Genomic DNA, 15,311 nt, shown 5'->3' on the forward strand with positions numbered 1-15,311 from the left:
AGCACCCGCGCCTGTCCCAGCCTTCCTCCAGCGCCTGGTGAGGAGCGAAAGTCCCACGGCTCAGCAGCCGGGAGAGTTTGGCAGTGACCCGTGGCCGGGTGCTGAGCTCCTGCCTCCTTCCCAGCACAGAGGTGGTGGCATCGCTCGCTTGGTGAAGCCCAAGGGGACACAGAGGGAAGCCGACTCGGTGAGGCCTGTGCCGGTGGGTTCTTGAGGAGGAAGCAGGTGGCAGAAGGTTGCGGGTGCTCCGGCTGCTGGCCCAGCACTGCACGAAGATGGGGTGCCTGCCAGTGCCAGCCAGATGGCCCCTGAAGAGATGGCTCAGGCTCGGGCTCATCGTGCTCTATTGCATTACTTTGGGTAAGTGAAGCATCCGCATCGTTGTTCCCTCTGCGAGGGAGGCATGCTGTCTTGGTCAGGGCCAGCTTGTGCTTCTTGAGTTCCTCTGTCATGGCAGAGATGGATGAGGCATTCTTACAGCCTCTCCCTGGCTGACACAAATGTTCCTGGCTGCTGAACTTCTGCTGTTGAGGTGGGAGGATGAAGAATTCTTGTGGCTCAAGCTTGCTCCATGAGGAAGAAACAATGTGCTGGGTCGGGGGGAGAAGCAAGCTGCTGGCTCCTGGGCTCCTGTGCTCGAGCAGTTTCTGGAGTTTTTTGGGTAGCTGAAAGCGAGTCTGTGGTGGGGAGACAGGACAGGGCGGTGTGTTGTGCTGTAGCACAACAAGGGGTCCCTCGGGCAGCACAGCTCTGTGTCAGAGGACAGTGATGACTGTCCCCAGTATGGGCCACAACATTCATGAAAGCCCACAGATCACCCAGACCTCAAAGGGCTTGGGTTGATTCTTCTGAGATGTGTGAAATGCTAACCTTATAACCACACAAAGCTCACTCCTGAGCTGGGATTTGTGCTCACAGCCTGTGCTTACCGGCAGTTGTGGTGCCTCACTGCAGATAATGAAACTCTGGAGCAAACCGGGGCTGAACTGGGGTTTGATTAAAAATCAACTGCTGCAAAATAAGGAGGTTTTCATGGTGGTGTTGTGAAACTGCAAGATATTTGATACTCTCCGCTGGGTTTCATTTTGACTTTCACTCTCAGAATCTTAAAACAAAACTCAGAGAATTTAGCAGGGATGAAATCGCGGAGCCAGCTGGTGAAAAAGCAGCCTCTGGACCCCTCCTATGAGCTCTCTGTTCTCATGTCTTCCCCACACTCCTTCCATGGCCTCTGTGCTTACAAAACACATGTCAGGCATGGGCATATTTTGCCCAGACTGTGATCAGCAAATAATTCATCATGGGCAGAACTGTTCCTCCGTCTGTAATTTAGGAGTTTCTGGGTTTGTGTTATGCTATTCATGTAGTAATGTGTGCACATTAATCATCAATCCTGTAGATTTTCTAAAAACGATGCAGATTCCAAGTCCAAAGACAAGTAATACTTAGATATACAGCCTGATGCTAATCATCAGTACCAGGAATATGAGTTTGGTAATATCAGCAAACTAGCAGTCCTAGTGGTTAGTGTAGTTTTTCAATATGTTTTACTAAAAGAATGCTCGTTCGTCCTGCTGGCCTCCTCTCCAGCTTTTTCTTAGACCTCTGCTCGTAACTTTTGAACTCCCTGCGCAGTTTCCATCACTGCTGACAGGAAGGCAGAGCTGGAAGGGCTATAGCAGGGATGCTGTGGGCCCCTCGTGCCCAGCCAACAGCATCTGGAAGGGGCTGTACCAGCACAGCAGCATTGAAGGGATGGGAATCAGCTGGAAGGTGTGGGGAGAGGGCTGGGAGACACAAAGCAAAACTGCATTGACTTTGGTCACCCCGTTGCTGAGAAGAGTTACTTTTCTAAACCTGATTGATTACAGAATTGCAGGGTTTGATTTGGCAGTGGACAAAAAGCTGTTTTGGAAGCATTATGTCAGCTTTCGGGGTGCAGTTGTTAGATCATTCCCACACAATGAGTTTGTGGAATTCCTGGTGCTGGCTGATAAGGACAGCACAGCCGACATGCTTTATTTCTCCCTTTGTATGCATACATACAAACCCCGCCACTCTTCTCTCCCAAATGGGGTATTCCTTCACTGATGATCCTTAAATCTCCATGGTACGCTATCACACGTGAGCCTTTTCAGGACGTGGAGGTGCTGCCTCCCCTAGCCCTTCCACAGGGAGCACAAAGACCAGCTTCTGACTTTCTCGTGGCAGAGCAGTGCAGCCCTAGGAGCTGCCACGGCCCTGCCAGCGACTTCCTGCAGCACTAAGCAGGGCACGAGGGCCAGCAACTTCAGAACTAATCTCACCTGATGGTATATGTATATAACTATCTATCTATCTATCTACCTATCTATATCTATGTATGTATATAAAGATATAGATAGATAGATATACATGTAACTATGTATACCTATCTATCTATATTTATATAAATCGAATTTTCCTGCTCTGAGGTTCACCTGAGGTGACCTGCTGAAATACCGCTGTAATTTAGAGCTGCTCCTGAAATGTCATCTGCTGCTGGAGATGCTGATGCACACGAATGCCCTGCTGTCTCAGAGCAGTGGAAAAGCAGCAGAACAGCCTCAATTACAGCCTTGATTACAGCGCAAAGTTATTTATTTATGGTCTATTGCTAGTATCCCTGTGGGCTTGTTTTTCACCTGCCATTGCACCTTCACATCTACCTATCGCCTGAAGGATGGCTACGTCCTCCTTCTCAGTATGTGGTTGTTACACGGGGAAAAGATCACTTAAAGTAGCCCAGAAAGACCTGTCCCTGCCCAGTGTGCCAAGCTGGCAACGGTGCTGATGGCAGGGACGAGCCACCCCACGTCTGGTCCATGGAGTATTTCTTTTTGGCTTCCCTGGAATCTTTTCAGCTACCAAAGACTGTCCAGTTTTTGGTTCTTCCCAGTTATTAAATCTTTGGGAAGTTTTGAGGGAAATTCCTACAGCTTGTCAAAGTTATGGTAGAGCTGGGGAAGGGAGGGGGGAATATTCACTTTCCTCAGCATGGCAAAGGAATGTTTGCTCACATGTAACTCACTCTGGAAATCCCCTTCACATCTCACCACAAGTAAGGAGCTCAGAGAGGACCTGGGTTTCAGAAAGGAGTACCGAGGGTAAGGAAGATTCTCTGTTTCATGGCCTCCCCTGAATATTGGCAGGCTGGTAATGAGCACCAGGTGCTTTGTGCCTAATTGCTGTGCCAGCTCCAGCATGGGGTGTGCTGAGGGCAAATTGCATGGCGGAGACGCCAGAAATTTTTCTATGTGTATGAGATTTGCCCACTTCACCAGTGGATGCAAATGGAGTCTTACTGCTCTTGCTGTCCTCGGCTTTTTTTGTCTTTCTTTTTTTGGATGTCTGTCTCCTCTGGTTCCAGATACTCAGAAAAGTCTTTGGTTTAAAAGCAAGAGCCGCAGAACTGAGGAGCTCCTGTTTCTGTCCGCCTGTCTATCCAGAACGAAACCTGCTGTAAAGCCTGTCTGAAGAAACAGAAACCCAGCTAAGGCTCCTGTTCTTCTTTATAGATCCCGCTGTGCTATTTCTGGATTTTTTGAATGAAACTGTTATTTGGGGGAGGAAAAAATATTGAACAGACAAGCAAAATTCTTACACAGTCAAATCACAGTTACACACGTGTATGGAGTTTGCATAGGTCCAACATTTTAACCACATTGTGTCCAACTAGATCAGAGTGAACCCAATTAACTCTGGTCATCACTCTGAGGCCTTTGTCCTTTTCTTGGAGCACCGAAGCATTTGCAGTCTCTTTGTGATGTGAATGTCAGACATTCCCGCATTTAAACATGCAAAGTTTGGGGCTGAAATTTTTACACCCTCAGGCTGCCCTGCACGCCCTCACGCCGCTCCAGCTCACTGATGCCTTGAGCTGAGCTGCATCATGGTCAGGATGGTATAGGTATCCTGCTCCCGTCCCCTCGCTGATGCTGTCTCTGGCCCTTCTCTGACCATGGGGTGAACTTGTCCAGCTCCCAGCCTGCCAGAAAGTCTCTTTTTTTTCCACTTGTTTCCTGCCAACAAGGCACACTGACCCAGCCTCTAGGGATCCCTTAAGAGAAAGCCATGGAAACACATGGGGCTGGAAGGGAAGGGGGAGCAAGGTCTCCTTTTTCTGTGTGAGAAAGCTGCGAGTGGGGCAAGTTTGTCATCCAGCTGCAGCTGGAGACCAGACTGGAGTAGAACTCCCATGATCAGGGAGCTCCTACTTCCTTTCTAATTGTGTTTCCTACCTTCATGCCTTAAACACAGTGTTCTTCATGATGATGTGGCAAGGCCAATACATTAGACTCACTTAAGCTTGGTGAAAAAGTCGGCTTTCTTTTTGTGGATATGAACTGTATGTTTGATTGCGGCCATTCTGTCCCCTTGGAGGGGCACCGCTCTCAGGAGTCTCGGTAGGTCGTCTGAGAGTATGTAAATCTTTCCCAACACAGAAATGCCACGAGCTTTGCTTCTGCTTTTTCACTGTTATGCTTTTAAAACATCATTAGTCCCAGGGGACTGCCTGGCTAAAAATAAAAGTGCTGAGTGCTGGGTGGCACCTCCAGCTACGCTGTGCTCTAAAGATGCCCGTGCCTTGGTGAGCCCCAGACGCTACCGTGTGGTATCAGGGGCACCTGCACACTGCTGCTCTGCCTGTGGCAGGGACCCTGTGGTGTAGCTGCATGTAGCCAACAGACAGGGCACACCTGCACGGGTAAATGGTGCTGTGGCTGTGGACAGGTACTTCAGAAAAAATAAAAAATGATTTCTAATTCTGAGCAGGCTTACGTTAAAGGTATACTGCTTGCTTTTTGTGGTTGCTGGGCACTTTCACCTCCTGTTAGTCTCAAGAGGGGCTGGCTATGTGGGGAGCGTGTGAGGCAGTGAGGTTTAGAGAGCACTGAAGGAACCGGGGCCTTCGGCAGTGGGGAGAGCTTGGCTTCCAAAGCTTTACTGTGAAGACTGCAGTATTTATAGTGGCAGCATGGGAAGAGTCTATAGAATGATCTGAGGGCATCTCCAGCTGGGGGATAAATACAGAGGAATACGAAGTCGTACAGTCAGCAAGGGACACGGTCTCTGGGGAAAAAAATTAGCAAGTTTATTTTTGTCTTCGTGTGCTACAGATCCCCCCCAAAGGCCTGTCTTACACAACTGCCACATCTAGTTTCTGCTGGAACTTGGGAATCATAAGAGTGCTCAGTCAGTTGCAGGAATTTGATCTCAAAAGGAACTAAAACATGCAAATCTTCTGCGGGCATCCACATTCAGTGTTTCCCCTGCCTTTTCCTCTGGCTGGGTCACCCGCTCCCAGTACTGGGAATGGAGAAGGGGAAGGCTCAGACAGACTTCCCTTTACTCCTTTCCCCAAGTCAGAAATGTCCTTCCGTCCCCACCGCCAGTGTCCCTCCCAGTGCATGCCAGCAACACATAAGCATGCCCTCCACCCTTTCTTCCCCATGAAACACCCATGTGGAGGACTTTGCAACAAAGGGGGAGATGTCAAGAAGCTATTCAGTCAACGCCATCATCTCCCAAGTACTTTTCAGCCCCGCGCTCAGAGGTGGCCTGGCTAGTGCTGAGGTTAGACATGTACTAACTAAGTTGCAGTGAGAGGAGTTGCGGTCTTACTCATCTTATAAGCAAAGCAGACTGGACATACCCAGGCGGTGGGCTTGTCCCAGCTCAGGGCCCGTGTGACTCAGAGAGTGGCAGATTTTTATCTCAAGAAGTTCCCAGACAGGGCTGGGGAGAGCAGGAACAAAGGGAGAAGGACTGGTTGGCTGTCGTGGCCCTCGTGCTGCTCTGAGCCCCTTCATCAAAGCATTTCAGATTCTCCTTCTCAGTCACTAATCACAGATCATGGAAGTTTTTGTCATCGGTGGAGTTCCTTTCCCATTAAAGCCAGGTTTATGACAGAGCAGTGACTCAGTTACAGCATGACCTCCTGTGCCATTCTGGATGCTTTCATGGCATGGAAGGAGGGTATGGAATGCCTGTAGATGCAGGAAGGTCTCTGGTTTTCACAGCCTGAACCATATGATTTCAAGGATTTATTCTTTAAAGGCAGTTACTGATCTGTTGGCAGGAGTATGGCTGTGAAGACAGAGGCACGCAGAGGTGGGGAGCACAGCTCACACTGCCGTTACACTGCAAAAGGAAGCAGAGCTAAACATTTAGGAAACCTCTTCCAACCCTCTCCCTGTCTCAGGCCTGCCATGACATCAATGTAAACTAGGAATAATCCTCCCCTCTCATTGCTGTGGCACACTGTAGTGTGTAGGAGGAAATGAGACTGAATGGATCTGCAGCCAAATGAAGTGGGAGGCAGGTTTTCTTCAGAATACAAAGGAGTTCTCTGCTCTCCCACCACATCTGGGATGAGTTACTGAACGTGACCTGTTAGGAGGTCACTGTGACAGCAGCTAACTGAACACAGACAGCAGCTGCTTTCCTTTGCCGGAGAGGTGCAGAGCGGCTGGTTTAGCTTAAAGTATTCATTCCAGTATTCACGCATTGCACAGGACATTTGCTATGAAAATCGTTGAAAGATTCAGATCTCTCACCAGTAAAATCAACTGGGGTAAAGACCAATGGGGAGTGTTCAGCCCCTTGGAGATTCAGTTTTTCGAAATTTCTGAATGTTCAAGCTAATATAAATGCCTGACAGTTTGCCTGAGAGCTTTCTGCAAAACTGCCAGCCGAAGAAGTGTGCAGATGCACTGTCTGATGTGCTGCCCCCAGAGGGGCAAAGGTTTCTGGGCCCACCAAGCAGGGTCTTTCCCTCTATGTGTGTTTGCTGAAGATTTTGTGAAAGACTAAAGATGTTGGTTAAAGACCCAACGGCCTTCTTGCTTTCTGATTCTCAGAGCGTACAAAACCAATGCCTTTCCTCTAAGCTCACCTTTCTGTTCCAATTAGCCTTGCTTTGGGGGCAGCTGCAGCACAGCAGCAGTTTGAATGGAGCATCTTCTCTGCCTGGGGAAAAGGGTCAGCATCGGCCGCACACTGCAGGCTGCCAGCAAGGGAGAAACACAAGCACACAGCGAGGGAGTGGGTGGGCTTCACCAAGGGCAGGAGGGTGGCTTATTTCTTTTTCTAAAAAAGTAATTAAAAATTATTCCCATGGCGGATGCCTCCCTCACAGCCTGGCTACGGAGGGTATTCAACACAGAAATGGGACAGAACTGAGCTTTCATTTTTGCTTTGCAATTCACCTTTAAAGTGAAAGGGGACTTTTGTGGGGCTGAATGGCTCTTCATGGACTTTGATTCCTGCAGGCCCTCAGCACTCAGGTTGCAGTTTCAAGGCTGCAGCGCCTTGTAAGGGTAGATGTGACATCAGCAGGAGTTTCCAGCCCTTGTATAAGTACTGCCACGGAGGTTTTTGTTCTCCTTTTGGCAGCAAAGGAGACTCTTAGGGGCAAGGCACAGAGAACCTCATGCAACCCATGATGTGCCGTCACACTGACATTTTCTGTACGCCTACTCTTCCCCTGTTGCTGCAAAAGGAAATAGAAAATAAATACATACTCAACTGCATTGTCGTTTTCAGGATCCACAATCCCAAAGTTTTGCTGGCTGCTCTTGGAGGTCTTGCCTGCACAAGAGCTGAACTGTGCGAAAAAGCAAAGATGTGGTTGAGGAAAAACACAAGCAGACCCACACGCAATGCCTGCAGACACACAATGGGAGGAACTTCAAGAATCACAGCCCAGAATGGGTCACCTGAAAAGCAAATGGAAACAAGTGCTTTTTCACACAGTGTGAAATCAAACCATGCAACTCACTGCCATGGGATGCTATGGAAGCCAAAGATATGTATGCATTCCCAAAGGGCAGGGACTGCTCACAAAAGGTAGCTACATCAGTAGTGACTAAGCTGCTGATGTCAAGAAGCCTGTCAACTTGTGACTGCCAAATCTTAGCTGGTATGTCACACCTTGGCTTGAGCAAGAACGGCTTTTTCTACCATTTTCTGCCAGTGACTGGCTGCCACAGGCCAGTGGGCTGAGTGGGCCAACACAGGTCAGTGAGCAGACACAGATCAGTGGGCTGAAACAGGTCAGTGGGATGAGTGGGTTCCTGGTCTGCCCCTGCCTGGTGGCTCTGGTCTGCACTCTTCATAAGAGGAAGTACAGGTAGTGGGGAAAATTGTGTCTGCATCTGTCAGACCTTTCCTTTTGGAAGATCGATGAGGTGGCTGAGTGGGGGAGGGAAACAGCTCAGTGAGAATTTATTTATTTAGCTTCACATTCAACTTCTTTTAATGGGTATTAAAACATCCTATTCCATTTCCGACGGCTCTGATGTAAAGCAGGCAGGCAGGACAGGGTGAAAGCTCATTTCAGGTTCTGGTCTTGGGACTGCTAAACATCAGCATGCAACACACAATGCTACCTGTAGCAGAAATGCTAAGTCACGGCTTGAAACAGTGACTGAGCACCTGGTGGGAAGGCAGGACCTACCCAGGGGAGCTCAGGTGCAAGTAATGCAGCTGAGTGACTGGAAGGGGTGGAGCCAGGATCCACCCCTTCTCAGATCTCATTTAAGGATAGGCAGTGGAGGTAAGGGTAGCTTACCTGGGGATTTCTGTCTACCTGGGATCTTTTGTGGGTGAGCAACTTTTTTCCTTTGTTTTTCTGTCCCCTGCTTCTGCATTTGGGCTTCTCCTTGCTTGCTGCAGCCACCCCACTGTTAATGTTGTGCTTTCCATTCCATTGTGGTGTTGCGCTACCCAAAATTAGGACGTGCTGGGGCACTGCCTGTCTCTCCCAAGCACCTGGAGGCTTTCAGAGCACCTCCTCAGGCCCACCAGGCACAAGTCAGTGTGCCACATAGCTGCTGGTTGCTTGTGGGTATCCCTGGGATCTGGGAGTTATCTCTGACTCCTGGAGGTAAGTGCCAACAACATGAGGCTAAGGAAAGCAGGACAAATATGAAATAACCCAATCTTCTGAACTGGGGTGTGTAGAGGATGAGCATCATTCCAGAAGCTGCACAGGCCCAGGAAAAAGCAAATATACCTGGCCTTGCTGCTGCACAGGGTTGCGTATCAGTGCTGTGTTGGCAGAAGCTCCTGGCTGGGCTGCACCCTTGTCCTGGCACTGGTGAGTACCCGCCCACTGGAAAGAGGAAGGGAAGTGGGTAAGCAGTAATGCAAAATGGAGGATTACAGCTAAGCAGGTCAAAATTGTCGTAACTTCCCCCTTGCAAGGGTCCCAGATTGGGGTCCCAGATTGTTATCATAAGCACACGCTTGTGTGCTGAGATATGACACACAGGCATGAGCAGTTTAGGAATGTCTGTCCTGGTTTGCATGTAATTCAAAAGGGGGCTGAAGGGGAGGCCCACAGGCCTTCAAAAATACAAGTCTGTTTTAGCTAGGTTATGCAAAATTGATCGCTTGTGAGTGCTGTGCTAATACAGTGATGAAAATGTCTCTTTCTGCTCTTCATTACTGCAGGGCTGTTTCTGGGATCTTAAAATGGTTGGTTTTCTGTTGTCGTTGTTGTGCTTTTGTTTTGTGTTTTTTTTTTTTTTAACAATAAAAAATAAAAACACAAATCAAAACCTACAATCCATTTATCTACTGTGGCTCTGTCTGGAAGCAGGGAATGCAAGACAGTTGGGACATGGACTTGCTAAACACTGAGCAGAGAAGATAGCAGATGGGCAGTGTGGTGATTTTGGTTGTGGTGTTTTTTATTATTATTTATTGATTTTTTATTCCTTCTTATGGCTGTCATGGCAGTTCTTTACTCTGGAGTGTTGTTTTCAAGTTGTCACAGTTTCTGTCCAGGGAGGCAAGTCTCCTGCTTTTGCCTTCAGTAATTAACACTGAAACAGTTGTGTGCCCTAAGTCTTAAGAAGGACTGGAGCATCACATGAAAAGCATTTGCAAGACAGTCCTCCCTTCAGTGCAGAGCTGAAGATGCTGAGCAGATGAAGGGCTGAGGTACATTAATGGGTGCAGACTGAGCTGAAATAGGTGAGCTCTATGTGGAAGACCTTGGCTTAAGGCCATACCACTGTCTCAGTGCCTTTTGTTTGCTCCTCAACAGGCTGTGCACAGGAGAAGAAAGTGGCCAAAAGCAAAGTAGGAGAAAAAGTCGGCCTGCCTTGTTGTTACAAAATTCCCAGCTCAGAGAGCCTGCAAAACTACCGCGTGTATTGGCAGATGAACGTTACGGATGTGGTGCTGGCCTACTCAGGGGTGCAAAAGATCCTTGAGCACCCACGCTATGTCAACCGGACAAAGCTGGACTTTGAGAACCTCACCCTGTGGATCTCTGGTGTGGAAATCCTGGACAGCGGCCCTTACCAATGTATTGTTCAGAGTCTCCAGTCTTCACCGGACAAACCTGGATCTCATCTTTTGTGCGAAGAGCCCGTGACCCTCTTTGTTACTGGTAGGTGGGTTGCCTCCCCACATGTGAGGCTTTCTAGTGCCAACCTCTAGGGAGAAGGGATATTCCTTGAAGCTTTCAGCATAGTGTAGCAGAGATGCTTTCACCATGATGCCTGAAAGAGAGCCAGAGTGTGCATTAAGCCTCCTGTAAGGATTTCTGTGCCACAGAAACACTTCCTGGGGGCTGGCCTGCACATGAGCTGCACAGCAGCTCCACAAACCAAAGCTGAGCTTAACTGAAGATTTGAGGCTTCAAAGAAACCACTCAAGTTCCTCATCCAAGTTGCTCAAAATGAATCTGAATCTTTTCTTGGAGGCTACAAAAAGTTCCATTGACATGATTTTCCATTTGCACCACTGTTTTTCTGGTGGTTGGTTTCAGCCAAAAGCAGAGATACTGATAAGATGCACATATATATTTATATATGCATTTGAATACCTTTAGCAGTAGAGAGTTCCAGAAATCCTCCAAATAAGTTGGTGAAGGAGCATTCTTCCCCCCCCCTCAAATGAAATTCCCCAGCAAAAAAATATTCCCAAGCTTCTGAGATCTGGCCACTGCTTGCTGACCCAAGTGGATGAATGATGGACATCTGTGCAAGGAGTCACATTCTGTTATCTTTATGGGAGCCAAGAAGAAAGTAGGGAATTGGACTGTCAGAACCCTCTAATGGAGAGGAGTATTGCTGAGGGCTGAGAAGTTAGCCACATGAAAAATGTGCAGCAATGAATCTCTTCTCACCACAAACACTCTAATTTCATGCCTTCCAGAAAAGCTCCTTTCTGTTTTATCAGAAATAAATGATTAATGATTGACTGTAGTCTATAGAAAAAGAGGCCAGGGCTGGAGGGAGAATGCAAGGCATAAGAAAGGCCAAACAGATTATGATAGTTGAGGGACATCTCATAGGAGGATCTTTGCTTTCACCATGGGTTTCTAAATGTTTTCTAAATCTTTCTTTTTTTCAGCTGACTTCAGCAAGCCAAACATAGAAAGAGAAGTAACGGCTAGTTCATGTGAATCAACAGAAATGGTGGTAAGATGTTCTTCTCATGGAGGCTTCCCCAAACCCAAAATCTACGGAGTCCTCAACAACATGTCTGTGGTGTTGAATACCACCTGGGAGTCCGAGTCCAGCCTCAGCCCATACAACGTCACTGGCACACTGTGGCTCAATGTGTCCAAAGATATCAACTTCACTTGTTTCATTGAATATGATGGCTTACTCACGTCCACCAGCTTGCTTCTAGGTAGGTTTTCATACTATGTAGGTTGCTCCAAAAATAATACCTCCTATTTCTTTCTGTGGAAGCTACAGCAGATACAAAGAGCACAGTAACACTAATCAATAGCTGAGAATTTGCTCTACGAAACACTACTTTTCAGCATAGTCATAACTAATAGTTATGCATTGTTGCCAGTGATGAACAAGAACCTGCATGCTATGGCCATAAAAATCTGCACCAGCAGGGGTGACCCTCTGTTTCATAGCTGCTATGACCAGTGTAATTGCTGATGTGCACCACCCACCGCCTCTTTGTGTTTGTGTGTGGTTTGGTCTCCATAAATATTCAGCAAGTATTGACATCAATGGCTGCAACTTTTTCTACATGGAGGAATTACATGACACACCTTTGCTTCAAATGCCCGTCCATGTCAGATGCCATTGCCTCAGACTGCCTCTCTGCTGCCATCTGTTGCGTGGCAACAACATGTAATGGAATATTGGTGGGAAGGTTCAGCCTCTACTGCCATGATGTTGCGGGCCAACATCATAAAGTAGGAGGTATTACTTTTGGAACAGCCCTTGTAGTTTGTATTAGAGAACTATTTTGTTGAACCTGCTGAGTTGCCTCTGAAGAAATGGTAAATCTCTGCATATCTGCTGATGTGAGGATGACACAGTGGTTCCATGAGCAGCCCACCAAGATAGTTCAATGGCTCTTAAGTTGAAGGGTGGAGGGGAAAGATGGAGAGGTGGGTTACATCACTGACTGGTGAATGAGCAGATGGCTCACGATTCCCATTGCTCCCTGGTGAATCACAGCTGGGTTGACAGGGCAGTTGGATCCTGCTGTGATCAGGTGGCATCAGCCCCAGTGGCTCTCACGGTTTGGGACTGCCACTACTCGGTGTTCTTCTGTACCAGCATGGTCTTACTGTCAGTAGTGTGACACAGACCTAATGTTTGAATGGAGGGACTTGAGAAATGTGTGTGCCTCAGAGGTTATGATTACAAAGAATTTCCTTACCTCATAAGCATGTTTGTTCCTGCTTCAGTGACAGAAGATGTTAGCTGAGGGACTAGAGAAAATACTGCTTTCATACACATTTAATATAGAGTTAACTCAAACAGATAAAATTCCATCACTTTGGGCCTGGAAGTGATAATGTAATAGCTTAGTCTGTCCCTTGGAAAGCTTGAGGGACGAGTGGAAACAGTAAGAGGCAAGGAAGCATGCTACAGTCTACGTGCTTTGCAGCAGAAAGGGATTTGGAAAAAAAAACAACCAAACAAACAAAAAAAACTATTTAAAAAAAAATCCTTTTGGCTCTGTTATTGCCAAAGAAAAATTATTTTAAAATATGTCTCTAGGTCTGAGGCTTTCATTGTAGAGATGCAGACAGCTTGAAGGAAAGCTAGAAAAGTGCTATGTGTCCCAGGAATTGTACCTTATTCATCAAGGTACTTTATTTATCGGCCTTTCTAAAATCAAAGGGGGTTGTGAGGAGAAGTGCCATTCAGCTTCAGGACAAATGCTGGAAGCCAGGGCTTCATGAATATTGGTTATTGCTGGGGACAGTGTGTAATCTCCCTAGAGATGATGATAGAAAAAGAAGGTTATAAATATCATACAGGAAAAAGGAGAGTGACAAAATAGAAGTAATAGTAATACCCTGTTGTCACACAGCTTCAGAGAAGGGTGCAATCAACAATGAGGACACAGTCACAAAGCCCTTGCCTTTTGACTTTTAAGAAGTACAACCACTCCCACTTTGGCACAGTGAAAATAGTCCTCCAAACCAGTCTTCTGTCTGGACAGAACACAGCTTCTGGTAAACACAGGAGGCAAACTCTGCATTGGGGGATGTATGAGGCCAGATTGTACAGCAGGTCAAAGTAGTATCTTAGAAGCTGGATGATGCTTAATTGTGCTAAATGTAGACAATGAAAATCTGAAGACATATGAACAGATACTCAGTGTGTCCTTTCTCTTAGATTAGGATTGTCCTGTACCATATACGTGGTCTGTTATCTACTTGTATTTCCAAGTGGTGGAATAGTCATCCCCAGTGGTGAAAAGCCAAAAGATACAGACCCACTGATGCTGAACTGTCTGAGATCCTTTTCCTTCTGTGTTGAGAATGACACCTCCAGTCCTTTAAATGCATAGAATCATACAGTTACCAAGGTTGGAAAAGGCCTCCAGATCATCCAGTCCAACCGTCTATCTGCCACCAATATTTCCCACTAAACCACATCCCTCAGTATGACATCTAAATGTTTCTTGAACACCTCCAGGGACAGTGACTCCACTATCTCCCTGAGTAGCCTGTTCCAGCACCTGACCATTCTTTTGGAGGAAGAAAAAAAATAAATAAATAAAAAATTTTGAAAAGATGAAAGAACATGTTGTTTTCCACCACCTGTGAATCCATAGAGGGGAAAAAATAAGCATAAATTTGGATAAAACAGTAAGAAATACTGTGGAATGTATTTGAGAATGGAAATCTTCTGGATAAGTCTTTTCCACTAAGACTAACCAGTTACTTTAAGAAGTACTTAAGTCTTTCCAGCATTTTGGATTCTGTGGTAGTGACAAAAATTTCAGTATACAGCACATGGAGGGAAAATGAAGGGCTTCTATCGATTAGGTGCCAGCATTGTCTGTTTTCTTACTGAATAGGTGTATTTTCAGGCTAAATATCCCAGTTAGAATTTGGCTTGAACTACCATAATTGACATGCCTGCTATTGCATGAAAATGACAAAATGTTGTTGGGCCCCACACTTACGCTTTATTTCTTCTGTCTCAGCAAAAGCGAACGACTGCATTGTCTCTACTGCACTTCCATCCTATAATGTCATTACTGCTTCAAGTATCATCATTATCACCTTCCTTTTGGCTGTCAGCCTAGCAGCAAAATACCTCCCAAGGCACGGTAAGTAAAGCTCCTTTTTCCAGAAATAGTTTCTTACTGCTTACTGCATTAACTATGTGAAATACACATTTATAGAAACTATACTGATACACTAAGTATTTTTGTACCTTCCTCTCATTTCTTTTTTTCTTTTTTTAATGCTGCATCTACTGTCACAAAATCTAAGCCTGGCTCAGGACCTTCCTGTATTTTGTGTGCACGCAGCACTAGGGTTCCAGGTTGAGACTCTAATTGTCTTGGGAGTTTTGAAAGAAGGTCAGACTATTTCCAAAGAACGGAGTTGTATTCAGAAAGGTTGAGAGGTCCATTTTTATGCATTAGGATGTTTGAAGATGTCAAGAATCTTTGTGAGCATCATCAACACAGCTGAGTGCTAACAGTTTCAAAATGATATCTGTCTATACACCCTACTTGGACAATCTCTCAGAAAAGTCACAGAGCTAATATTACAAGAATGTATAGTGCTAGGGCTACAGAATAGACTTGAGCACTGCAATTTGAGCACTTCTAGGAAAAAAAAAAAAAAAGCAGTAATCAGGAGTCTTGTATTTGTCTTCTTTGTTGGTCCCAAAAGAGCAAAGGTGAGGTGCCCTGCCCAACGCTATGAAGTCTTCAGTAATCCAGACATGTCAACAAGTTTTGTGATTGCGTAGAGGACCTCAGGTGGCAACTCACTAGATCTCATTAGATAGACATGACTAGGAGCAGCAGCTAAGCTGGCCAAC

At 46.5% G+C, this 15,311-nt stretch overlaps 2 protein-coding genes across 3 annotated transcripts in view; one reads left to right on the forward strand and one right to left on the reverse strand.

Moving 5' to 3' along the window:
• Positions 1-15,311, forward strand: part of LOC125699432 (T-lymphocyte activation antigen CD80-like) — a 22,379-nt gene continuing 7,068 nt past the window's right edge. For both annotated transcript variants that reach the window (XM_048958962.1, XM_048958972.1), the window contains exons 1-4: positions 1-360; positions 10,076-10,423; positions 11,392-11,673; positions 14,461-14,586. In XM_048958962.1, the coding sequence (XP_048814919.1) occupies positions 276-360; positions 10,076-10,423; positions 11,392-11,673; positions 14,461-14,586 (841 nt within the window). In that variant the 5' untranslated portion in view covers positions 1-275. The remainder of the gene's footprint in view (positions 361-10,075; positions 10,424-11,391; positions 11,674-14,460; positions 14,587-15,311) is intronic.
• Positions 10,435-15,311, reverse strand: part of TIMMDC1 (translocase of inner mitochondrial membrane domain containing 1) — a 19,664-nt gene continuing 14,787 nt past the window's right edge. Inside the window, exon 8 of the mRNA XM_048958989.1 lies at positions 10,435-10,535. The gene's annotated coding sequence lies outside the window, so the exon portion shown is untranslated. The remainder of the gene's footprint in view (positions 10,536-15,311) is intronic.

The sequence above is a fragment of the Lagopus muta genome, chromosome 1 (assembly GCF_023343835.1).
Source record: "Lagopus muta isolate bLagMut1 chromosome 1, bLagMut1 primary, whole genome shotgun sequence".
Taxonomy (NCBI): domain Eukaryota; kingdom Metazoa; phylum Chordata; class Aves; order Galliformes; family Phasianidae; genus Lagopus; species Lagopus muta.